General features: G+C 34.7%; 2 protein-coding genes and 2 long non-coding RNA genes across 5 annotated transcripts; 1 reads left to right on the top strand and 3 right to left on the bottom strand.

The window, feature by feature from the left end:
- Positions 1-1,188: 1,188 nt before the first annotated feature.
- On the bottom strand, positions 1,189-5,013 carry LOC147519933 (DNA-directed RNA polymerase I subunit RPA12-like). The gene is made up of 6 exons (XM_086591446.1): positions 4,875-5,013; positions 3,386-3,690; positions 2,302-2,342; positions 1,774-1,860; positions 1,632-1,688; positions 1,189-1,520 (listed from the first exon to the last, which is right to left on the bottom strand). Exons 2-6 carry the CDS (start codon positions 3,504-3,506, stop codon positions 1,443-1,445), a joined length of 384 nt encoding a protein of 127 aa, XP_086447572.1. The 5' UTR covers positions 3,507-3,690; positions 4,875-5,013; the 3' UTR covers positions 1,189-1,442.
- Positions 5,014-11,616: 6,603 nt separating this feature from the next.
- On the bottom strand, positions 11,617-14,771 carry LOC147519932 (uncharacterized). 2 transcript variants are annotated; one of them, XR_015214331.1, is made up of 4 exons: positions 14,729-14,771; positions 12,153-12,236; positions 11,906-12,066; positions 11,617-11,822 (listed from the first exon to the last, which is right to left on the bottom strand). It is a non-coding gene; the product is annotated as an uncharacterized LOC147519932 (long non-coding RNA). The 2 variants fall into 2 exon arrangements; XR_015214330.1 differs by lacking the exon at positions 14,729-14,771 and having other exon boundaries at positions 12,153-14,703.
- Positions 14,772-15,925: 1,154 nt separating this feature from the next.
- Positions 15,926-18,836, top strand: LOC147519931 (GroES-like zinc-binding dehydrogenase family protein). The gene is made up of 10 exons (XM_086594899.1): positions 15,926-16,038; positions 16,222-16,358; positions 16,474-16,523; positions 16,633-16,961; positions 17,114-17,196; positions 17,396-17,471; positions 17,582-17,643; positions 17,811-17,906; positions 18,208-18,369; positions 18,497-18,836. The coding sequence occupies exons 1-10, from the start codon at positions 15,972-15,974 to the stop codon at positions 18,605-18,607; spliced, it is 1,173 nt and encodes a 390-aa protein (XP_086451025.1). The 5' UTR covers positions 15,926-15,971; the 3' UTR covers positions 18,608-18,836.
- A 457-nt stretch (positions 18,837-19,293) lies between these two features.
- Positions 19,294-26,542, bottom strand: LOC147519930 (uncharacterized). Its single transcript, XR_015214329.1, has 2 exons — positions 26,421-26,542; positions 19,294-19,729 (listed from the first exon to the last, which is right to left on the bottom strand). It is a non-coding gene; the product is annotated as an uncharacterized LOC147519930 (long non-coding RNA).
- Positions 26,543-26,805: the final 263 nt, after the last annotated feature.

Here is a 26,805-nt window from a genome sequence, read left to right as displayed (position 1 = left end):
AGTAAGGGTTTCTAAAATAATAATAATAATAATAATAGGTTTTCTAATTACTCTTCTTCCTGTTCTATGCAATTGTATCTTTTCCTAATTATAATTTTTTAGATCTGTATAGTTTTTTTTTGCTTGGCAACTTGATCGTGATTTTGAGATCAAAAGCCCGTTTATTTTTAATTTTCTAGTAAGTTTCTTATAGACAAGATCATATATGGATAGTTTTTTATTATCTTCTCCATCAGATCGTTCATATAGAAATTCTAGAATGATGAATCATGGAGGTATGGGAGTTTTATACCCACACCCACCAACAACAACGTTTTCTTCACTTCCTCTTCCTTATTCAAAACAACCACCTCTTCTTCCTCTTCCAAATCCTAAAACTTATTCTTCTCTTCCTATTCTTCCTTATCCCCTCCTCGAAACAACAACAGAGGAAGACCAAGAACCACAACAAATCTTTCAACTAACAAAAAGAACACCAAATCTTCTTCTCCAAAGAAACAAGATTCTTATATAAAGGGGTCTGATAAATTGGGGGCAAAATCTAGCGAGAATGCGAAAGTTTTGAAATCTACCATACCACCTTCTGTTGAGGTAGAAGAAGGTGGTTTTGAGGAGATGGGTGGTTCGATTTTCTCATTGGCTCCACCACCGAGTAGTTTGCCTTTGCCCAAATTTTCTTTGAAACCGAAAGTGAGTTGCAATGTTGAAGCAGTAGCTACCGCGAGTGGTGTGATTGATGCTGGTGCTACTGATGATCTCAGGAAATTGCTTCATCTCTGCTGATTTTAATATTATTATGGAGAGGTCGTTTTAATTATAAATTGTGTAAATAAATCAGATATGAAGTAAGAGTTTGCTTGGTTGATAGAAGCTAATAGTTATGTGAAGATGAAGCTTCCTCTTCTCTTTTTTTGGATGGGGGTTTTTGTAAGAGTGTGATGCCTTTGTTTTTGATTAAGGGCTTACAGTCGAAGCAATTAATAATTAATAAGTTTTTACTTTATAAAAATTTGTGAGCTTTGTTTGTTCATGCTAATTACAATCCGCCTTACTACAATAAACTGATCATTATCATATCAATATATCTAGTAATGTTGTGAGTTTTACTAGTAGTGAAACACCATACCTTGAAAAAAAATTCAACCTGCAGTTTTTGCTTATACTGCCAAAGAGCATAAAAAGAAAAGAGATCAAAAGCTTATTTTTGAGATAACACATTATACCGTTTGTTATCATGGCCTACTACTACAGACTTCTTTTCAGCAGAGTGGGATCACTATAAATTTACCCCTCAACTTTCCTTTCTGTCCTAGAATACAACAGAAAAACAATTATAACCTCTCCCAGTTGGACAACACTAACCAACACATTAAGGTGGATCTAGAGAGAGAGAGAGAGTTGGTCTAGCTTCATCATATGATCACCCAAACGGCTGCAAGAAGTCATGTATTGCGAGTTTCAGTGTGTGGACAGTTTGGGCAATGGTAGGTAACTGTCATGCCTTCATCTGCTGACCGCGTCTGAAAAAGAAGTAAAAAAAAAAAACTGGACAAGGTGGCCATGTACAAAGAACGTCCTGGTTGTAAGTAAAGAAATTGGGATGAATATGAACAGAACTTGACATGTCTTACCTGTCTTTCAGTGAAATTCATGTAAGCCTTATTGCACTTCCCGCATATTTCATTTGACTGCACCAAATAAGTACAGAAGCAGCAATCAGCAAATCATTCAGATTGAACTTCAATTATGCTGCACTAAAGTAATTTGCATTACCTGTTTCATTGTTACTTCAAAGTTGACATTCATACTTCCTTTCACTTTTATAAATGGTTCTAATTTGTTCAGATCCCTTCTGAAATCCTAGTAATAAGAAGTTAAAAACTTGCAGACAAGGTCGACAATAAATTACTTATAACGAGTTCAGAGCAAGAGTGAGAAGCCCAAGTAAAACCAGAGAGCAATAGTCAAACATCACATCCGAGTTATCAACAAGTGGAAAAATATCATCATCTTCGCTAAACGATTGTGATAGATGATAAGAGAATCCAATTAATGGTATATCCACGCTTCTGGTAAAATTAATAGGAATATAGATATGAGCAGTCCGTACTATCAAAATGAAACCTCATAACTCAACTAAATAGAAAACTCCTCTACTGTACAGCATAGGATAGTATCTCTATGACACATTACAAATGTTAAACATAAAACAAAGATATATGAGGCATCATAAGCAGGTGTCATAACGTACTTACAACCACTATGGATAAAGGAGAAATGGCAAAATCAAGTAAAGCATACCTCCTCAGTCACAGTGTAGCTTATCTCGCACTTTGCAAATTCTGAGCAAATCAGTAATGTATTTAGCAATGTACAGAACAAAGAAAACAAAGTAACAAACAAATCAATATATTGTAAACAGCTTGCAATAAATAAACCACACATGAATTCCAATGTAAACGTTCAAACAGTAGGGGGACATTCACATGATACTAGGACGTGTCTTATTATTGGGGAAGTATTTTTTATACTATAAATACAACACATAATGATTCCATTAATGAAAAGACTGGCTATTGGTATACAACATATTCACAAAAGGAAAACTTGGTTGGTGAGGTCAGGTCTAGCGCTAGGAAGTATCAAAGTTATCACTATATGAAACGAGCAGCTCAGAAGAGATGAAATGAAACTGGCCATAAGAATATATGTCGTCAAGGACTAACGGAAATAAATAGTAAAATTTCAAGGAAAGAGAGCTTGGTGAGTTGGGCTTATTCAGAGTGGTGCACAGATGCTAACTCGGGATAACATGTACCTTTCAAACTCCATTTTGAAAATAAAAAAACAGCCAACATAACAAAACCTGCTTAAGGTTCTGAAAGAATACAAAAGTGTAAAACATTTCCACTTTTATTGTGTCGAAGGCATAAAAGGTTGTCAACTTGTCGCACCACTCTTATTCATAGCGTGGTTAAGGACTTAAAGAAAGGTGGAAATGTTTTAGGTACTTAATTACTTGCAATAGCCATTGATTCATAAGTGAACTTATCAGAAAACTTTGTCTTCACATGTCTCACTCAGATGTATTAGATATGTAAAAAACAAGTCTACTATATTAGTATAAGTATGTGGTTAAGGGCAAATCCTCGAACACTTATATGTTAAGGGCAAATTCGAATATAAATAAAATATGAATTAGTTCTATTGAACAATGCTCCTCTACTCCTCCATCAAAGTATAAAGTCTGATGCAATAACCCATGCAAAATTTTCACGCTATACTATTTCTAACTTATACACACTCATACAAGACATGTTGATTAAGCTGCATATACGCAACAACAGTTAAGAATGGAGTTTTTGAGAACAAAAGGTAATAATACCTTTGGCAGGTCGTTTGAATCCACATAAAGAGCACTCGGCATGCTTGTGAGATTTGAAAGAAAGCATTGTTCCACATATTTGACAGAACATGAAGTCATACCCTCCTCCCAAATTCTCCATTGAAACTCTCCAACACACGGTTCAATTCAAGCTTCTAATTGCAGGTTTAGGGTTTCAATTTTATAGCAGAAAAGGTTTTAGACTAGAATAACTGCATAACAGTGTGTGTGAGCAGCACTGGAGCAATAGATTTTCTGTTCCTAAAAAAATGAGAATGAGAGTTTATTCTGTTCCTTTTCGGTTCCTGAAAACAATGAGAAAGACTATTAAAGAGATCAATTCAATCAGGTTTACATCAAATTTACATTGGTCACATATGATCTCCCATATGACCATGTCTCGCCATAAAAAACGAAAATACATTTCTTGGTATGTGCAAAGAAAAGGCAAAGTCAACTTTGAAGAAGAAAAATTTGTGCAAAACAGTCCGATATGGCAGACCTCAACTGTGGGTTCCTTTTCATTTTTTTTTTTTTTTTAAAAATTCTTATTTAATTCTTTTTATTTTTTACTTTTTGAATCATTCAGAGTTTATGGAGTTATGGCAGACCTCCACACAAAATATTAGCTCTGAGCTACCGACACTAAGGGATGCAGAATAAGATAGGAGCAAAACTAAATTTAAAGTACATGGATCTGAACCTATATTCCTAATGACTGCCTTGGCAAAAATGACCCAGTGATACCTCCTACTGAGGATGATGTCCTCAGTGGTGGCAGCACGACATCAGAGGGTCCTTCTGTATCAGAAGTGAGGACCTTTAGGTCTGTGAGAGGAGGGGGATGAGGAGTCAGATGGACAAAAACCAAGTGACATTTTGCCCCCCTTTCCAAAGTCATGGACGGATGAAATCCTTCACCAATAGTAAGCAAACCAACAAAGCAAAGTAATTACCCAACAGTTTGTACTATACCTTATCACTCGGAAACTAAAATGACCATGCTAATCAACTTCAACCACAAAAGAAAGGGAAAAACGGATCATGTGAGAAAAAAATAGGCAGTTCATGGGGTCTCCATTCAACAAGTTTGTGTTAACTACAAAGTCCTACGTTATGACTAACATTATAACATGCACATAAAAAGATTCACAAACATGATATTGTAAACGGTTGAAGAAGTTGATATAGAAATGCAGACGTCGAAAAATTAACTCAAAGTGATTGGAATACATAAGGTAGCATTGAGAAAACTGAAACTAGACTCAAACAAAAGTCCAACATAGTTGATTTAAAAATTCTAAACATGTAACAGTTTGAGTGTGTATCTTCGGTAATACTAGAATTAAGGTGTGAACAAAAATACAAAATGAGCAGGTAATGCACAATAATCATATGCTCAGTCAAGGAATAAAGTAGAACAATGAGATAGTGAAGTATTTAAAAAGGTCGGCACAAAATGAGCCGGTGGAAGAAGTTGTAATAATACCTTTTTCACGACAGAAATTTTTCTGAGGAGACCGAGAGAGAGAGTTTAAAACGAAAATGGGACGAGAGATAAATTAGGGTTTAAGCCCAGCGCGCGAGTTCAAGTGGATTGCAAATAAACAGCCTTCTTAAAGAGTTGCACCAGACTCACTATTTTCTTTTGGGCCCAAAGCGATCTGAGCACAAACGTTCTATAAGACGGCCATCATGCTCATCTATCTATATATATACTAGCCATTTGGCCCGGCCTATGGCCGGACTTGCTACATAGATAGCTAATGACTCAAAAGCCTAAAGTCCATTTGAATAAATAATATATGTATATTGATAGCTAATGATTCATTGCATACTTTGTTTGAAGAGTTTATGTTTTTCTATTTTTTTTTAAGAGATTCCAAGCTCTCAAACCTTGATCTAGTAAGTGTAATGTGTACATTTTTTATGGCTAATGTATTAGTAGTAGAAAGACAAATCGATGTCAATTTCAAATCTAGATGAATATCATGATATATGTGACAATGAATGTTTGTTTGTACACCATATTGCACAATTTGTAATATTGAAGTATTGAGACAAATAATAGTTATCACAACAAAAATGTAATTTCTTTAGATTCCCAAGTCAATTTGATCATTTAGGTTACCTGCTTTGGAGATTGACATTTGCTCCATCAATTCTTTGTACTTAGGACTACTTCATGAAATTGTTATACATGACAGCTGAATTATATAGTCTTTCGAAGTAGATGCAACTTTAAGAGCTTGTCCTTGAGGCAGTTATTTTCAAGACCTGGTTGGGCTAAGATAAGTCACATTTGCACCACACAAATATTTGTCATCTGAATGTAATTGTAGTTGTGATATTATTCTCTAGTCACTTGGAAGGGTATGTTGTTGTGAATACCGTCTCATTTATCTATAGGCGTGTCAGAAAATTAGAGTTAGAGGCCGTTTGGTTTTTTAGCCTCTGAATGCAATGTGTTTCTCATTTATCCGTGGACGTGTCTGAAATTTAGAGTTAGGGACCAATTTGGTTTTTCTAGCTTCTGAATGCTAAAATCTGAATGTGCCCTCTCCTACCTCCGAAAGCCTTTGAATGCAAAACTCTGAATGTTGTAAACATGTTTGCTTTGTTTATGTCAACTGAACGTCTGAACCTCTTGAACCTCTTGAACCTCTTAGTAAATGCCTGGTACAATGAATGATAACTAAAGAAATTATACAATCGGATGTAACTAAATAAAATAAACAAATAGATAATAAACCTATAATGTAAAACTATTACAGACTTAAAACAGAGATGAAGAAACAAAGTGCAAGGTTAAGATAAACAAAGTGGAAAGTTAAAAGAAAGGCACTGGAGCGTTAATAGTGTGAAAAGGATATTACCTTGGCGCAATTGACCCAAACGAAAGAGATGTGACTTCAAAGTTCTGCAATTGGCAATGAAATCATATTCACTTGAGTGGCCTAAAATGAGGGTACAATCCGTTAAGTGCGTATAAATTTTAAAGGGATTACAGAAAGGTATAATACCTCAAGTGTAATCAATGTCTACCTCAATGACATAACTGAAAGCCAAACAAAAATATTGACCAAATTGGTATAAATCTTAACACACACGATTATGCAATAAGAAATTAAGTTTATTACAGAGTTCAGGGAACAACATGGATTTACGAATTTCTTTTTTAGGAGGAGAAGATATCAAAATCTAAAAAAGAACAAAGTGATCGACATAGGTAGTTGGAGAATATTTCAATTCAATAGGAATGTATATGCAATATTAGTATAATGATACCACTTTGTAACGCCCCAAATCTCATGCAATCACATACCTAAGATACGTGACTTTTCTAGTAAAATTTCGATAGAGTCTCCTTTATATATTCGACATTTCATAAATATAAACATTTCATAACCTGAAAATTTAATAAGAATGCATCCAAACCAAATATAAAACCTCATACCTCAGTTGTAAATTCAACTACTAAAAGATATACTAATTCATAGAACTAGCTACTTAACCATCTCGACCAATGCCACTTAAGTCAAGTAACCAATCCTCAAATAAGAAGAGAACTATAAATATACAAACATCCCAGAAACCCTAATACATGACTTATACAGTGCAACTAACATACATACATCTCTATGTTACATATATATTCAAATCTTACCGGGGGAAAAAAAAAAAAAAAAAAAAAGATTACAGATTGCGTTGAGCACAAATTACACTTGATCTCACTTACTAACTCACAGCTTTACTATTAAGATTGTGCTAGCAGTATCTGTATAGATTACTTTATAAATCAATTTCAAATAGGAAGCAAATTTTCAGGTAGTAACGGCAGTACCAGCCCCAACACCAACACTACTTCCAATGCCAATTCCAATATCTCCATCGCCAATGGCAATGTGAGAGGTGTAACAGTCCAGTGAATCTATTTGATAATAGTATGCCAAAGTACCGAAGTCAGAACTAGCGACCACCAAAATTAAAACGGACGACTCATAAACATACGCAATAAATGCATCATTTTAGACTGTTAGATGAAAATAATATATGCACTAAGTAGAACAACCGATTGAAATTGGGGAAACCACTTTCGTTGCTTTCGGAAAACATGCTGATTTCCTTATAGAACAACCGATTGAAAAGTTGCTAGATATATCTTCGCAGCCAAGCAAAGGAATTGTTTTCAGTAAACTTACATCTTATAAACTAATATATTTATACTAATATAATTAATTAATACTCCAAGAAGCTATTCAAAATAAACTAGAAAAGAATCTCAACAAGACATTCATCTTTAAAGTTAAATTAAGTCCATTCAGCATGGGAGAGAGGTACCAGTCTTTTTCAATCTCTGATATTTCAAAGACCACTGAAAATGAAGACAATGGAGCAAGAAACAAGATCGAACACACCGAAAAGGTATTACTCTCACTCAAAAAATATTAAACTACACTCACATTACATTGAAACTTGAATCCATATTAAATTTTCCTTCTCGCAATTACAGGAAGATTTTGAAGCCCAGTGTTCTACGAATAGGAACATGAATATAAACCATCAAATTTCACACTGCTCTACTGTGCATGAGGATGGGTCTGTTACCACAATCCAAATGAACGAGACAAATGAGCAACATGAAGATGAACACGCAACAAAAAGACTTTGCACAACGAATAATCAAAAGGAATTTTAAAAATAGTATAATTTAGAAATACAAGAATTTGCTTTTATTGTTAGTGGATATTTAATTAATTGGTAGATTTACTTGCGATATTGATACTCACTTGCATTGCAACTTTTATGGTAGTTTCAATATAAATATTTCAATGAATCTTATAATATATTGATAGCTATTTTTCATTCCCTCACACCACTAATTAATTGATGTTATGCCATATGGCAAATTATTTCAAAGAACTACGTGATGAATGCAAATTATTTCAAGTATCCATTATTCTAAGTTGATGTCCAGAGATACTAATGTTTCCTCCACTTTGGGGCCATAACTCCATAAGGGTCATTGTGTTTCCTCCGCTACCAAGCCATAAAGGTTATTGTAGTGGATTCGAGGTGGGTATGGTGGGAAAATAAGGAGTCTCTAATAGTGATTCTGTGTTCTTTTTTAAGTTTAGATTTTTGTAGTGGTTGGACATCAAAGAGTGAACGCAAATAGAGTGGGCATTTTTACAAGAACACATAGGAAGAGGAAAACAAGTTATAATAATATGAGATGATTGTCATCATCATTTGTTGGTGGCAAATTGTGTTCATCGTTTAATCAATATCCTTACTATAGATAAAGTGCACAATGAGCTCCTACCGTTAGTACCAAACTCATTTTGAAGAAACTTGCATACTACATTTCCAAGGGTAAAAAATGGTTTGCCTTGACAGTCATTCAACTAGACTTCATCAAGATCCATACCTTAGTTGTTATTGACAGGGGTGGCCCAGTGTTCGTGGTCGTGTATCAACCTGTTCAGACCTTAGTTGTCGCCATCGTGGCTTCCATCGCTTTAGGCGAGCAGTTCTACTTGGGAGGGTAGGTACACACTCTTTTTCCTTCCTTCTCAGAAGATTATCAGCTCAACTACACATAACCCCACATCCCAGAGAAACTGTTAGACTGGATCATAAATGTCCAAAATACCGTGTGGTGTTGGACTCAATAGGCATAAATGACCTACTTGCCAGTGCTCCCCATCGTGTGTATTATGGATGGACAACTTTGCAAATGACCCGCCACCCACACCCATCCGATTTTCTAACTTTCCTTCATTGTAAAATTTGTGATAATGTGGTTTGATGATCCAACGCTTTTGTACTAATTTTTTTGTGTAATGTGGTTACAGCATTGTTCAAATTTTTGTTACAAGTTCATTGGATTGAAGTTGAACTTTTTACGAGAGTTTAATATGGTGGAGTCGTCTATGTCAACAGGACATTTGTTTCAGTAGTCTAAGAGGCTTCATCCTGACAGCTCTAGGTTAGGACATGGTTAGTTGGAAAGAATTAATTGACAAACACCTGAAAGGTGAAGATAAGATGGCAGGTTGAGAAATATTTACATCAGGTCTAAATAACATAAAAAGGTTTTCCTTGCTGCAGTTATGCAATAGTCCCTTCACCTCATGGGTCCTCGATAGGAGGTCTGGCATCTCAGCCATGGATGCTCAAATTGGATATCAAATTTATTGTTTTCTATCCACCCCTTTGTTTTTCTGGAACTTCTGTGACATTTTCATGTCTGTGAGTTACTAGAGAACATGGTATCTGATGGTCGGGATTCAACCGAAGTTTTAGTTACTCTTGGATTGGATATTGGACATTCATACTATGTTATTCTTTTGTTAGGTTGTCGAAACCTTCTCTCGCCTATGGTTATGGTGCTCGAATTTGAGATGGGTACATATACTTACCAGTGATGCATACAACTTTGGAGTAGTCATGTTAGAACTCCCATTGGGGAGAAAGTCCTATGATAGGTAATGACTCGACTTGATGACGGGGTTGTGATGGTTCATGCAATATTTTTTAGAATTTACTAAATAAACTATTTTATGTGGAATAAATTATGCAAGATCACGGCCTCGAGGAGAGCAAATTTTGGTGAGATGGAAGTCCCTCGACTTCATGATATTGATGCTTTGTCAAGGATGGTTGATCCGTCACTTAGAGGATCTTATCTTGCCAAATCGTTGTCACAGTTTGCATACATTATCTCTGTGTGTTCAGGTGAGATAACAAATATTCTTCTTGCGCCCTTCGAAAGAATAATTGAGAAGATCGGGCCCTAATTTAAAGAAATAATCAAGTCATATTAACGCAGTACCAGCCATATTTGCCAAATTTTCCTCCACAAAACAAAACTGCCTGAGTAGCAGACAAATTAAGACCAAAATATTACACTTGATATATTGGAAGCCTAAATTTTCAACACATAACTTCCACTAGAAAATATATGTCTCATATTTAGTCGAGGGAAAAATAGTAAAAATTGGTGAATACATATAAAAAATATCATTATCATATACTTGAAATTCCATATATAGCACAAATATTCTCCAAATATTGGATAGTTCGGGCTATATTTCCAATATAGAAAAATGTAGAACACATTTACATCACTAAAAATTATTTAAGTTACCAAATATTTGTACTAAAGAAAAAAGAAAGTTGTACAAACTACACAGTACAGGAGGTACTTACAGTCCATTGCACAATAGTAGCACTAAAATAAGTATGCCAAGGAAACCTCACATTTGGTGATCCATGTAGGGTTTTACATTAAAAAAAAAAAAAAAAAAAAAAAAAAAAAACTCCTTCACTGCCTTGAAGATTGACTGCATGAATGCTTTGCCACCTGCAGTTCTTTAGTCCTTCTGTGCATCTATGACATCTTTGCTTCGTTCACCTTGGCACATTTGAACCACCAAATGCATGAATTGCTACGGTAAAATCCGATCCCACCCATAACTTCTTCCAATTTCTATGCAGAGTATACTCCACACTTTTCGATATAGCTAGACATTCAGCTATGAAGTTAGTCCCATGACCTACATGTTTGCACACAATAGCTCGGAACTCACAGTTCTTATTTTGGAAACAAGTTGAAAAAAATGTTGACATACATCTGTGCAACAAATGTTTTTAGCATTAAGAATAGATATCTCGCTACATCAAAATCCATTAACAAGAATTTCATTATTTTTCTTATAATTTACTAGGCGAAACATTGTGGCCGTATAGTCTTAACAGCTTGAACCCCATGGCCGTGTCATCGATGTCACGGACATTTGAATGTCTAGCCCAAGCAATTCCATGTTCGGTCCAATATCTGGCATTACATCCAAAGGTCATTTTTATATGAAATTGTACTCATGAATATCCGGTCGTTACGTAGAAAGAAGATTGTCATTATATTACTCTCTATCTACAATAAAATAACATTACATAAGTAAGCAATTGATGATTTATTTAATTTATGTCTGAAAGTATCTAGACACTCCAAGACGTTCCAAGCGATCAACAGCCCAAATATGTTCGAATAAATCAAGTATCTAGACACTCCAAGGCGTTGGGCATGTACCTTGGACTGAAAAAAAAATCAAATCATTCACTAATTAAGCCAAACAGGGTGTGAAGTATATAAGAAATATGAATTTCGTGACATATTCCCTACAAGACACACACTAGAATGAGTAAAAGAGTGTTTACCTCCACCATTGAATCTTCCAACAGTTTTCTTGGATATTCCAAACAGTTTTCATCTTTAGTGTTCATAAACGCAAATGTCGTTGATGCTGGTGAAAACAGGAATGATCTACCTACACCCTGCAATTTTATAAGCTTTTCCCAATCCAAGCCTTCCATTCCTTCCAGATTATGGAGCAGTGTGGTGGGCACTATATGCACAACATCCATTGGAATCCTAGGTAAAATATACAAATAATTATATCAACATCCGGCATTATATAATTTGGAGTATAGATGAGATAGGTGTTAGGCAATTACTTTGTGAGTTTTAGTTCTCTTTGGGCATACATATTTTACATGGGTTGAGAATCCTTCCGTCTTATAGTGAACTTGCTTAGGAGCCCCAAAAAATCATCAAAAACAGCTGAGAAAAGCTTCTACTAAGCCCAAATCCCAGCTGCCGCCACCGCAACTAGAACCTAATCCAATATCCAGAGTGAGATTAGTACAAAATGAAATATGAATTCTTATTTTCGACCATTGAGAGAAATACTTATGAACTTACCGGGGATAGCCAAATAGCAGTAGAGCACTGTCTCTCCATAATCCTTCTCAAGTCTTTTGTAGATCTCTTTTTCAGATTTACCATCTCAAATTTCATTACATATAATCAACAATAGTGAAACAAACAAGAATTAGTACACTAGCAAGTAGCACCAGTACACATATTAGAAAGACATGTCTGTTGTGTCCGATCCAACTCTGAGAACTTTCCTATTTTTTAGGAATTATAAGAGTCATACTTAGATTAGATACATACTAATAATAAAATTACTCCCGGACATAAATCCAAGCCAATTTAGAAATAGAATACAAATCAAATTAGAAAACCTTATCTAGAGAACAAACACAATCGCCTATATAAAAGGGATTAAGGAGAAGTAGTATCTTATAACTTTTGTGACCTCCGACTTATTTCATCTCCAATATCTAGCAGCCATATTCTTATCTATTATTGATTGTCTGATAAAAGGTACGTTTTCTCTCTACTATTCTCTAATCTATTACGATATTGATTAAAAAAATCATAAAAAAAGTCAACGAGATACAAGTTTTTCTGTTATTAAACTTACTAATAAACTCATTTTTCCTACAACACAATTAGACTATATATTGCATCCACAACCATCTTTTATATCATTGTTAGTTCCATATGTTTTGGTGTAGTTAGAATGAAAATATTAAATTATCTCCAAATCAACGATACATAATTAAATCAAATCTTAAAAAATAAACATAAAATAAGAGATGGCGGAATCGGTTGAGTTACCGAGTCATTTAGCGATTTTACCATTCAGGAACAAAGTTTTGTTACCTGATGCTATTATTCGTATTCGTTGCAGTTCCCCCAACCAAGTAATTTTGTTCAATTAATTGATGGGTCTATTATGTTGTTGAAATTGAAATTTTGTTTATTTATGTATGTATGTTTGGTGTAGTGTGAAATTGGATGAGCAAGAGTTGTGGCAAAGAGAAGAAAAGAGTTTGATTGGTGTTTTATCGGTTCGAGATGCAGCATAAATTGCATCTGTTAGTCCTAAGTTATCTCCATGTGAATTTTTAGGACTTTGGGCTTGAAGCCCAACTTAAGGACCCAAACTATTTGGGACCTTAATTAGCCCAATAGTACAACTAGAAAATTCAAAACACAATACGGGATCTACTTTGATTTCCAATTTTAGATATATACAAAATTAGAATCATACACGAACTTAATTTCTAATCACATAGGGAAGTCTAATAAATTGACATAAATAAACCTATATATGTAGAAATTTGCAATCATTCTGCCTTTCTCATTGCATAAACTAAAGTGTATTGGATCAAGATCATAGCATAGTAAACATATTTAAGTAAGTTAAAGTATGTATTGCTTAGTATCTTCGTCAATATTGTTTACATATATATATATAGTAAAGAATTCAATTTAATCCAAATATCTATTCGTATGAGTTTTACATATTTAATTATGTTTTCCTATATACAAAATTATATTGCAGGGTCATGGAGTACGAAAATTACAAATTATGTAAAAAAAAATTACTAAAGGAAATTCTAGAAGCAGAACTTGATGTTCAACAAGATCCGGTGTACAACACAAAAATAGAGAACGGACGATTCATCGGCAGTGTAACAGTACAGGTACCAAAAGACATATTCTTTGACAATGAAGACGTCATAGTTAAAGAATTCTCTGGAGGCCCCGCATATTCTATAGAAAAAGCACAAGATTTGGCTGCTTTTAATGCAATAGAATTTATAAAAGATGAATGTGAAATAGAAATTGAAGACTTCAATTTCAAAGAACTCTTGAAAAAAAGAAAAAAAGTTGAAAAAAAAAAAATTCAGCTTGACACCATAAAAAACGTTATGCTAGATTGTATGATTGAAGAAAAAGAAAACAAAAACAAGATCTTTGAGCTCAAGGAAATAATTAAAGAGATGTAGGAAAAGGAGAAAAATAGTTGGAAAGATATTAGCAGCAAAGACAAGAAAAAAAATTTAAGAATAAAGAAAAAGAAAGCATCTGAATACCGAGATTCAATGCTTCTCATTTATGAAAGTTTGTCATTATTGAATCTGTCTTTAATTTTTGGTTTAAATTTCATATATGATTAACAACTATGTTTAGTGATAATTTGTTCAACTTTATATGCATTAATTTTTACCATGGATCCATTATTATGGCTTATTGGTTTATCAACTAACAGTCAAGCCAATGATAAAATTAAAGCCTTACGCATGGACATTATGACCCAAGTATATAAACACTCAATATTTCTTTTATCTTTTTAATATACTATATAATATTGTTTTATATGCAGACAATGACAATTGTACCGGTTTCATTCAAAAGTGCACTCAAAAGGACACTCAAGAAAATCAATACGCCTCAAGCGGTATATGGAAGCAAGCTAAACGAAAACCATCAATTTGAAGCATGGGTAGAAAGTGAGATCACTACATACAAAACATATACACAAAGGATTCTCGGAGATAGAAAAGCCACAAGAATTGATTCAGAGCAATCAGCAGCAAAGAATGCAATAAAACACTTACAAGAAGTCTACAAGAACTTACAGATATATGACACCAATTATGATATTCTCCAACACTACATTGGGATAAATAAAGATCTCCAGAAAATAATATGCAGTATTATTGAAGAAAACAATGATTTAGAAGCTAAATTACCAATGACAAGGGGTGGTGCGGCAAATCCAATATGCATAAACGACGAAAACAAATTATTCATCGATATTAGCGATGATTCTTGAAGATTAGCATAGTTTTATTTGTTTGTTTGTTTGTTTAATAATTCATTTATTAATTACATTGTTTTGACAAACAATTAAGTCAAATATATTTATAGTTCCATTGTGTTGGGCTTATTTCAATAAACTATTAAGTGACCATTAAATTTTACATTCGTTTTAAAAAAAAACCCAATGAATATGCACGGGCTCAAAAACTAGTTTTTCTATATATTAAAGATTAAAGATTAAAGATATAAAGTTAAATCAATCTATCATGCAAATGGAGTAAGGAGAAAAAAGTTGCACAGGCAACGAGTACAAGAACGCTCGTGGCTCGTGGGTCTTCTGTTTGAACTTCTTCTTCTTCTTAAAAATTTTGGGCTTTATATGGGCCATTTTTTAACCCAAGTTTAAGAATTGGGCTGGGCCTGGTTTCAACGGGCTTGGAGGCAGAAAATGCATTCTTGAGTCGTAATAAAGTTAAGGCCCATCACAAGTCTTCTAAAGTTTGCTAGTCATAATTGGTTAACAGTACTGGTCAACATAAGGGAAGACTATTTATTTAATACATACAACTACCAACCGTATGTCAATGAGTTTGTTCAACTTTTGCTGATTGGGATACCAAAAAAAAGACAGAATATCAATTAGTCGGTTTTTATATTAAGAATGCATCTGGTAAAAAGTTGAAAATGTATTGTAACTTCCACCCTCTTCACGCAGTTTCATGAGTCATGACACCCTATCCAACTACTGAACATAGGAGCATTAGTTTATCTTTGAAATCTTGGATAAATTATTACTACTCTTAATTGATGCAAAACTTATAATTAACTTCTACTTTTAAGTAATTAGTTTCATGTGTGCGGACGTGCGGCGTGCCAACTGTATTTTCAGTTCAAAGTACGTGTTGATCATAGTTGATTGGCTCATAACAAATTGGAGTTGACCATGCATATCCTTTAATCCACTTGACGCTTCAGTATAAATATTGCAGAACGTCTAGCAACCTAAAACACTACAATTTCATTACCAATCACCATAGACAAGGAGCTAGATAAAAAAAGATGGGTAGCTTGAGTAACATTGATCAATCCAATAATGAAACAAGAGGAAAGGTCATCACCTGTAAAGGTAATTATATTTTTAGAGTAATCCAAACTTAATCTTATTTGAATTCTCTGGCACAACAATGAGCATAAGCATGCTAATTCATATCATGCATGTTCATTTTCAAGATCAACAATTCATCGTCACCTACATTTTATGAAATATAAACTTGTTCACGTTTTTTGTCTATGGTGTACGTACATGTAGCTGCTGTTGTATGGGCCCCTAAAGAACCATTGGTCATAGAAGAAGTGAATGTTGATCCTCCACAAAAAATGGAGGTTAGAATCAAGATTCTTTACACTTCAATTTGTCACACTGATCTTGGTGCTTGGAAAGGAGAGGTAAGAAAGAATTTCAATTCCCTTTGACATATGAACACAAATTTCCACTCTCATTCAACATATACCACGATAATGTTCTAATTTATAATTGTCCATCTTCTGCAACGACATAAAGAATGAAAGTCAACGTGCATTTCCTCGAATTCTAGGCCACGAAGCTGCTGGGTATGCCTCGAATACTAGTTTGATTGCTTGCCTCTTAATAATTAGCTTCTAATCATAATCATCGAAAACATGTGTTGTTGATCGTTACCATGTAAATGTACTTGTGTAGGATTGTTGAAAGTGTTGGGGAAGGAGTCTTAGACATAAAAGAAGGTGACCATGTGATTCCAATATTCAATGGGGAGTGTGGGGATTGTGGGTATTGCAAGTCAGAGAAGACTAATCTCTGTGCCAAGTTTCGAGTTAACCCGATGAAAAGCGTCATGGTTGTGGATGGCAAAACAAGATTTTCAACTCGAGATGGGCAACCTATCTACCATTTCCTCAACACATCTACGTTCAGTGAATTCACTGTTCTAGACTCTGCATGTGTTGTGAAGATAGACCCAAAAGCTTCCCTAAAGAAGATGAGCCTTCTTAGCTGTGGCATTTCTACAGGTATAACAAATGATACTAACTATCCCTACTACTGTTATTATTAGGAGCGCACTTCAATCGCTAAAGATATATAATAATTGATCAAGTACCCTGATCTATGTGTTACATTCCCCTAATATTCCAATACTTAATTTTAATGGCTGTCGCTGTAGGAGTTGGAGCCGCGTGGAACACTGCAAACGTTCAATCTGGGTCAACTGTGGCAATATTTGGTCTTGGTGCTCTAGGACTTGCGGTAAAGCACGTACAACCTAATAGTTTTCTCTTTCATTTCTATTGCTTTATGGAATCTAAAGTCAAAACCAATTGGCACTGAGCAAAGCAAAATTTTATTTGTTATAAATCAAGGATTTCAGTCTCAACATTACTCTATTTTATTTTTATTTTTTTGGTTCTGTTAACGAACATTAATTTGATTTATCCATATAATGCAGGTTGCTTCAGGTGCACGAGCGAGAGGAGCTTCTCGCATCATAGGCATTGACATCAACAAAGACAAATTCATCAAAGGTATTTATCAGCTATGTGATGTTCAGTCATTACTTGTTGCTCATTTTGTTTAGTTAACTATCATTTCTCATTTATCACACATCGTTTTAACAAATGAACTTTAAAAATAGGTCAAACCATGGGCATGACACACTTTATCAACCCAAAAGATCTGAAGAGACCTGTACATGAGGTAAGGAGATTTTGATATATCAAATTGCTTTAGCACTCTTGAAATGTTCTCTATAATCCAAAATTCGTTGAGAGACATGCCAGATTCCATTGTTGATACCCTTAATGCTTAAATATTTCCAAACTTTCGTCAATACTTGGTCTTACGTACTGATGTATTTTGTGCAGGAAATAAGGGAATTGACTGATGGGGGAGTAGACTACAGTTTTGAGTGTGCTGGGAACTTGGACGTTCTTCGTGAGGCTTTCTTGTCAACTCATGATGTAAGAATACTTGGTGCTATGTCCATCCTTATCACCATTTGGATCATTGTGATTATAGTTTGAGTATGGTTTTCTAGGACCACTTTAGAAAAATCAAACGTGAAAAACAATATTGAATGACAGACAATTTATATGTATGTATTGCCGACATATTATATAATTCACAGTTTTCAGTATTTCATTTCTTAAGTGACAAATATAATGTTTTTATTATTTTATTTCAATTGATTTTGAACATGTCGGACCCAAGTATTAGTATTTAGCGTACTGTTATATAACTGAATTCTTTGTACTGTAACAGGGATGGGGAATGACAATTATTTTGGGAATTCATCCAACGCCAAGAATGATGCCATTACATCCAATGGAGTTTTTCGATGGTAGGAGGATCACAGGAACTGTCTTTGGGGACTTCAAAGGGAAGACCCAGTTGCCTCAGTTTGCTGAAGAATGCATGGGTGGAGTGAGTGAATTACTCCTATATTCCCTCCATTCTAATAATTTATTAATTACAAGCTCTAATATAGGAATTTTCATATTGATATAGTGATATCTAACAATTTTCTTAATATTTAATTTGGTGGTTTCAGGTTGTGAATTTAGATGAGTTCATCACTCATGAGCTTCCATTCTCAAAGATAAACGAAGCATTTCAACTCCTCATTGAAGGGAAATCCCTGAGATGCGTTTTAGAGCTTTGAAATTCTTTGTCCGAACAATCGTTGTATTTTTTTAGGCAATATGAGCTCAAATGCTCAAATATGTATCTGCTAATTATTTGTGTTTGCTTAAGTTTTATTATTCATTCTTTGGGATCACACTGGGCCTATTCGTCTCAGTTGGTCAATTTATTTACATCTGTAAAGCAATGTAAGATATGATTGGTTTATGGTGTATATTAAAAATTAATAAAGTTATACATGGAATTTGATATTCTATTGGCTATTGATATCTATTGCAACTAGCAAAAATACACGTGCTCTGCACATTGACGACAAAGAGTTCATATTGTAGAGTATCTATGCATGTATGATGTATCTGAACATAATTTTGGTTTCAAAATTTTCCTTTGAAACTGGCATACAATTTTTTTAGGATATGATCACTTGTTATGTTGTTCATAGAGTGACAATATGAGATAATCTTAGAAAATGTCACGTGGTTTTAGAGGTGGAAAGTGGAGCACAATTATGTGTTATAAGACTATTGAGTGAACAAATTTGAAAGGTCGATACAAAGTTGAACACAGAAACTCAGAGTTGCTCAATATCCCCATAGTTAAGTTGCCCCTGCCTTCACCAAGCAAACTTCTTATTCATATAGATTCATGAGCAAAAAAACAAAATTCCTACAATCGTTCAGTAAAAACTTGTCATAGACACAAACCTTTAAAAAAATGTCAAATTTGTTTCCACATTGCAATAGCATGAGTATCAGTTACCATAAGCTAGATTCAGTGTTTAGACATCAAATACATTCCACAAAAATTGTATGAAATTTTTGGTACATGCATAATCTCTAAGAGGAGTAAACCACAACAGACCTACCTGAGGACTAAACCAAAACTGCCCTACCTACTTACACATTATTTTTTTTGTTAAATTAACAACTATACCTACTACCCTCATCCGTGGTGGCAAAAGTATTAATTCCAAGAAACATCTCTATACTTCACACCATCCGATCCAATACAAAGTTCAACTTCATCCCTTCAATAATCTCTAAATTGTGGGGGCAGGGCACTGTCTTTTGAAGCTATATGTGGTTTGCACCAAAGAACCCGATGCACATCATGTTTGTATAAGTTTTGTTGCGTGTGGAACCTGCAAAGAATTCAACCATTTATTATTATTATTATTATGAATATGTGTAAATATATGATTTAGGGACTAAGTGAATGGAGAAACAAAAGTAGCGCAAGATAGTAAAAACGAATATAGACACACAGAGATGATTGTCAATTCTAAAATAAACCAAGAAATTCTAACCCATATAATTTTTTTTAATCTTAGAATGTTGAAACTTGAGGTTTAGTGCGCTATAGTTTATTTGCTTCATGGGGTAGAAGCTTAGTATAATCGTTCTCATTTGAAACCATAAAATTCATAATAAGAAGGGATAACCAAAAACCTATATCACAAAAACTTCAAAAATCATAGATACCCACTATTTGATTAAAATCACGCCTCAAATAAATATGCAAGTGTGAGGTATCAAGGAAGCAAAAAGGTAAAAACCATTATAATAAACCACGTTGGAAATATGAGTAGTCTAAAGCGTTGAAATCATAAAATGGAAGCAAAAAAGGTATGTGAGAATCATTGATGAGATAAACGGCTTTCTCTCTTTGAAAATGAGAGGAGTACTTTACCTTTATACATCCTTAGCACTTGTAACTCTAGGAGATAATATAAAGAAACCTACCAATTCTTAACAAAATTAAGTAAAATGAAGCAACCAAAATATGTGCAGTTAAGAGAAAGGGGGTGGGGAGTTGAACTTTTTAAGTTCAAACCCGCCAATATTCCTTGATAAAATTAAGTAAAATGAAGCAACCAAAATATGTACAGGTAATAGATAGGGTGTGGGGAATTGAACTTTTCAAGTATGTACAGTTAAGAGATGGGGTGTGGGGAGTTGAACTTTTCAAGTTCAAACCCATGAAATACCATAGCTGATGGAATAAATATTATCAGAGCAGATTACTGAAGATATATCATGCATAACTAACAATACCAAACTCAATAAAATATGAAAACTTTCTCATCAATGATGCATATCAAAGACAATTATCAACTCCCCATATGCAAGTAGCTAGAAAACTTTATAAATGGCTAAAGCATATAACTACATACAATTATATTCAACCCCATTCATATATTAAAAGCAAACATTTCCCTTTCTCTCCGTTTTTGATAAATCTTTGTAAACTACAGCTTCAAGGGGATGAACAATTGATGTTAAAGCCCATGAAATACCATAGAAAATGCAACAAATATATACCTAAAGCAAATCATTGATATCTATTTGGATTTTTGAAGGATATAACAGGCATAACTAACAATAGCATGCACATGTGTAATAAGACGGACAATTATCAACTCACCAGAGCAAGTAGAAATCTGAAAAAATAGGTCAAAGTTTATAACAACATACAATTCAGCCCACCTTTTAGCTTCTTCCTTAATGGTAATTGTATTGAGTAAAAGAAAAAAGTTACAAAGATACAGAAATATTAATGTTTGTACCCAAATGATAGCTTCAAGCTATATCTTCTCAACTTGGATTCAATCAATGAACCTACGATTCAACCTCAGTCATTAAAAAATGACCCATCCCATTCTCTTTGCTTTTAGTAAATTTTTTGTAAACACTCAAATCCGATTTTTGCAGATTTTGAAATTGGCACCTCATTTTTATTAAAGTATGAGTGGAAAATCAAGAAACGGGGCACACTTCCTAGCATCCTGAAAAGCCCATGCAATCATTCCAATGTCCAATACTCCGGAAAAGAAAATATGTACTGACTAATCTAGGTGAAGAAGTATCAAGAGATGCTCAAGGATTATGTAATACCTCTGAATACATAGAATATATAGTCTATATTCGCATTTTTCTTCAATCAGTAATACATTCAATTACTCCCACCGTCACAGATGCTACCGAACCCCAATAACTACTTAAACTAAATCTTGGGACTAATCGAAGCTGTCACACCCCAAATTTCCAGAAAAATTAAAACTGATATTCAATCATCTGGAAACCCAGGGTGAAACAAAACCCACTAACATATTATCAACTACACTATTTAAAAACTGAGATCAAATTATAACTGAAAGAACAACGCTTCATTTACAAATAAAATTTTACTAACCAACTCTATTACCTTTGTTTCAATTCAAAACCATACACTTTCGAAAAACTTAAACAGAAGACTCAAGAGCAAATCCAAGTCCGTGTCTTCATCCATGATGCACTCCACCATCTATGTTCCCAAAACACACCCACGTTGCAAAACAAAGCAAACATGGGTGACAAATTGAATTTCTTTGGTATGAGTAGACTAACAACAAAATATATATATAATAATCTATCAAATGAATAATATAACATTACAAACAATTTCAACTTGGAAGACAATATAGTTCCGTTTTCCAAAAGCGGTGTAGTTTCTTCCCAAGTAAGATTTCACCCCAACATACAAATTCCAAGAATCTCATATAATATTACTTTCGTCATTCCCACTTTCCAAAATAACTCACAATACAATACCACTTACATTTCATTTATTAACTGCACATATGATAACCTAATTAAATATGAGTTTGGTATACCTTACCTTTAAGCCGACCGCGTCGTCTTAGGGTAGGATATTTCGTCCCTCTTGAGAAAAGATTAATAGATCCTACCCTCCATAGAAAAGCGAGTTAGTCATCACAATAAATTGATTTATCTCAGCCAGTCAAAATTCTATTCATGACCCAACCTCATTTAAGACATTTAAGTCTAATTGATATAACTTTGGTTCGATCCATATTAGGGAATACCACTTATCATAATACCTTCATCAAGGGTAGTCATTCATATGACATCATTACGTCATAAAGTTTCTGCGTACATAACCATAGATCTCAGACTATCACAAGTCATTAATATTTTCGTAATAACATATCAAGTTATAGTCAATTCATAGTCACATAGAAATCACAACCATTTACTAATACTATTCACAGTCACACTTCACATCCATAACATCACACAATTCATATACTTTTACTTTAGTATCCTTTCGTCTACTTATGAGAACGAGGAAAAGTCACAACCAAGAGTACATTCATCCCTTGTGAGTATCAACTCATACAAACCACGTAAACATTTATCATAAGAAATCATATACATCATATGCAATAACTCCATCACGCGTAAAATCAATATTTTACTTTGCTTATTACTTATCTCGTTGACTCATTTATTCAAAGACACAGCCAACCTTTAGTTCCTACTCCGCGATTTGCACTACACACATTTGCCAAATCACACATATCCGTCTTCACTCCACACCGAGTACCACTACAAGACATCGCCCCGAAAGCGGGATATCGGAAACATACTTTCATCTTGTAAACTTCGTAACTTGTGAGTCCGAACCATCACGGGCTTTCCATACACATAATCACAAAGCCTCTTTGGGCATAACAAATATCGGTCATTCATGGCACATTCAATGAATACCTTGGGTCATTCCCGCACCACATTCAAGGAATACCCATCATAACACTAACGGGCCATTCATGGCACATTCAATGAATGCCCCGAGTCAAACCCAAACCTACATAAAGTACATTCAGGAATCGACCTTATTGGCGAATACCTTAGTTCCTCTCTAGGGCAGTCCAAGCGATTGGGTCATTCATGGCACATTCAATGAATGCGGGTCATTCATGACACATTCAATGAATACCCATCTATCACATGACATCACAAGTCATAATATCTCATTACCAAATCTGAGCATGGAGAGTTCTAAAGATGTGGGCGACACATTAAAACATTATTATCACTTATAATTATACTAGCATTACTCATGTCAAAATAGACCACACATGCAAAGAGTCACTTTCGGCGTCCAAGGCAAATCAAGCACTTAAATATCATTAAATGTAAACGGACTTATAATCAAACAAATACAATTTTTATAACCATACTCATATATACAATATCGTAAACAAATAGTTCATTAGCCCAAATTCAAGTCCACACACACTAATGTCTAAAACATATCCACATATACTAAAGTCTATATTCATATACAACTTCTATCTCCCACATATATATTTATGTAGTCTCAAAAACAACGATAATTTCTAACATAATCACATAGTTATCACACAAACTAATATATATATTATAGATATAGTGTAGTACACGCACTTTTGCTCAAAGTCACCACGTATCCAAATCTTTCAAGATTGGAATCAAGCGCCGTGGTTCTTATCACCCACATAATCAATGCTAAGGGTTTTCCTACATTCATCCAAATGACATGTAACTTAATTATTTAGAAACTAAGGTATTTAGATATACTTTTTCATGTAGAACTTCGAAGTCCCAACCTTAGCCCATCTAAAAGAAAATTTAGGTTGAAAGCGGTCAAAATCCTATTTTTAGCAAATGGGATTTCGACGGGATATCTTCGAATGGAACAACTCTTTCCAAGTGTATCCAAACGCGTGAAGCTTTTTGTGTTGCAAAGATGCGACGGAAGAACTTACTTTCTCTTGTTTAACATCAAATCTAAATTAGATAATTTACCAACCAAGTTATACAATATCCGGCAATATTTTATTACTATATATATATCCATATAAAGCAAACATATGAAAAAGCTGGAAAAGTCAACATTCGCAGTCAACGGTCAAATCAAAGTCGGTCAAATATCAACACCTCATGGTCAAGGTCAAACTCAACATGTCACGGTCAAAGTCAAATTGTCCTAGTCAAAGTCAAATTGACAACAAACCATAAAATCCAAGTCAAAGTCAAAGGTGAAAGTCAACCGTCCATGGTCAAAGGTCAAAGTCGGCGGTCGATGGTCAAAGTCAAAGTCCCTAGTCAAAGTCAAAGGTGAAAGTCAACCGTCCATGTCAAAGGTCAAAGTCAAAACCGTCGTCGATGGTCAAAGTCAAAACCTGTCCTAGTCAAAGTCAAACTAAGCGTTTGAAAGGTGTTTGGCGGGTTGAAGTCATAGCCATGGTTCATGGCTAAGGTCAAAAGTGCATGGTTCACGGGCTCGTGACTAAGGAAATGGTTAGGACCTAATGCCAAGCCCAAACCTTAGAACGGAGTCTAAAAAGCCCACTTATTTATTCTACCCGACCCAATTGGATCTATATTAAATTATATGGGTGGCCCAGCAATATTAAGCGGGCCAAAAAGCAGTTTAAGTGGTTCGGTCAAAAATACAAATGAAAGCGGGCCCACGGACTAATATTAGAACCGGTCCCAAAACTTACTTAAACGGGGCCCAAACTAAACTTAATTACTTTGGTCCAAAGATTACAAAACAAATAGAAAAGGGCCCAACCACTTAAGTTAGATTTCGCCCACATAAAACTAAATCGAAATTTGCCAACCACCATGAAATTTCGCCCAAAGAACTAATCTAAAGCGGTCCAAAACTTAGTGGAACTGGTCCGACCCAACAACTTAAAACAAATCGGGCCCAACCAAAACCAAACCCATTGGCTTTGGCCCAAGCCCAAATCGGTGAACAGTTCACCTTCTTCCCCAGCGGTTCTCCTCCACCACCAAAATTCGCCACCACAACCTCCAATCGGCCACTTTTAATTCAACCCATCGGTTTTGCTCCTCATAGAAACCCTACCACTTTAATGAAAACGAAATCCCCAATGTTAGTAAATCCAAACTCTTCTCAACCTAGATCTAAAATTTTTCGCTACCGCCATTAATGAGTTTTGGGAGCTTCCAACAGCCCCCATACAACATTCCAACATCAAACAAACATCAAATCCAAACAAAAGCAGTTCAAACGATTTTTTAAAAGCGCGATAAATAAGTTCCAAAATAATGGCAAATCGCCATTAACGATTTTCTTAGGGCTTCAAATTCTACTAGAACGACCCTCTCCCTCAAGCCACCGTCCATCATACATCAACAACCAATTTATACTAACCGACCGCACCCATGACAACCTCCAAACTCACAACTGCCGACGCCATTAACGTCTCTTCCGGTGTTGACAACCTCACCCAAACAACAATAGTACAACATCAACTCAGAACCCCCGACATCAATCCACAAATCGTTGGGTTTTGATCCCCATTAACAACCAAATCCACGGTTAATCAATAAGAGTGCCAACAGAGGAAACAAGGAAAAAAATGGCGAATTCTCATTTGGGCTTAAATCGCCCTTTTAAGCCCATAGAGCATGGGCGGTTCAATCTAAATTTTTCGAGTTTCAACAGATTTTAATCGGTGTTACTAACGACAGTTTACCAATGACGAACGAATATTAATACCAGAATAATTAACCTATTTCGGTGAGATAGAAACTAATCTACTCACCAGTATTGAATGATATTTCGACGAATCCTCTAGCCCGATTGTGGCTCAATGCTCCAAACAAAACCGACTTCTCTCTGCCTCCATTTTTTTAATATATTATATTATCTTGAACCCTATTTTCTAGAAAAAATGTTTATATACTTGGGTCGAAACCCATTTTCAAACTGAACTTCGGGTCCAAAACCGGGCCCATGTATCCCGAGTCCAATCAAACAATTTTTAAAATAAACAATTAAATTAATTAATTAAATAGAAAAATACGTATAAAAACACGGGGTGTTATAGAAGCCATGGTAGTAAACATCAAAATTTTGTTGTTATGCATATCTACGCCCCACGTATAGAGTAGGAAACTGGCCAACATTGCTATATTTCACATAATATATAAATGCTAAAGAGTATATATGACATGTGGATAGCAACCAACCTGTAAACCATGTTGTCCAGCATGGTACTTGTTATCACCTTCAAGATTTTCAACGCCAACAAACTTGTCAAGAGAAGCATAAACATCCAGACCATTGCACCTTTAACACCTAGCTGAAGGTCTGCCACACACATTTTTAGGTCTGCCACACACATTTTTCAGATTTATGTAAGAACAAAACCCTTATTTTCTAAACTTATAAAGTTTTGACTTTAGCCTAGAAAAAATACCATAAATGACTCCTTCGTCATAGAACTGTGATCCACGTTCATGATTAATTGAATAAAACTTATGAGATCCCCTTCAAATAACCGTTATATGGTACCCTCTGCAATAGTTCCCTGTATCAATAAACAAATAACCCAAACCCAACACACACACACAC

Source organism: Coptis chinensis, chromosome 2, assembly GCF_015680905.1.
Source record: "Coptis chinensis isolate HL-2020 chromosome 2, ASM1568090v1, whole genome shotgun sequence".
Taxonomy (NCBI): Eukaryota; Viridiplantae; Streptophyta; class Magnoliopsida; order Ranunculales; family Ranunculaceae; genus Coptis; species Coptis chinensis.
This window is presented reverse-complemented; position numbering and strand designations above follow the sequence as displayed.

Excerpts from the sequence above, each read along its gene's own strand:
- LOC147519933 (XM_086591446.1), bottom strand. The coding sequence starts at position 3,506 with ATGGAGAATTTGGGAGGAGGGTATGACTTCATGTTCTGTCAAATATGT. Across the intron at positions 2,343-3,385 it reads ATTCAAACGACCTGCCAAAG|AATTTGCAAAGTGCGAGATA; the intron begins GTATTATTACCT and ends TGATTTGCTCAG. Across the intron at positions 1,861-2,301 it reads GCTACACTGTGACTGAGGAG|GATTTCAGAAGGGATCTGAA; the intron begins GTATGCTTTACT and ends TCTTATTACTAG.
- LOC147519931 (XM_086594899.1), top strand. The coding sequence starts at position 15,972 with ATGGGTAGCTTGAGTAACATTGATCAATCCAATAATGAAACAAGAGGA. Across the intron at positions 16,359-16,473 it reads TTGGTGCTTGGAAAGGAGAG|AATGAAAGTCAACGTGCATT; the intron begins GTAAGAAAGAAT and ends AACGACATAAAG. Across the intron at positions 18,370-18,496 it reads CTGAAGAATGCATGGGTGGA|GTTGTGAATTTAGATGAGTT; the intron begins GTGAGTGAATTA and ends TGGTGGTTTCAG.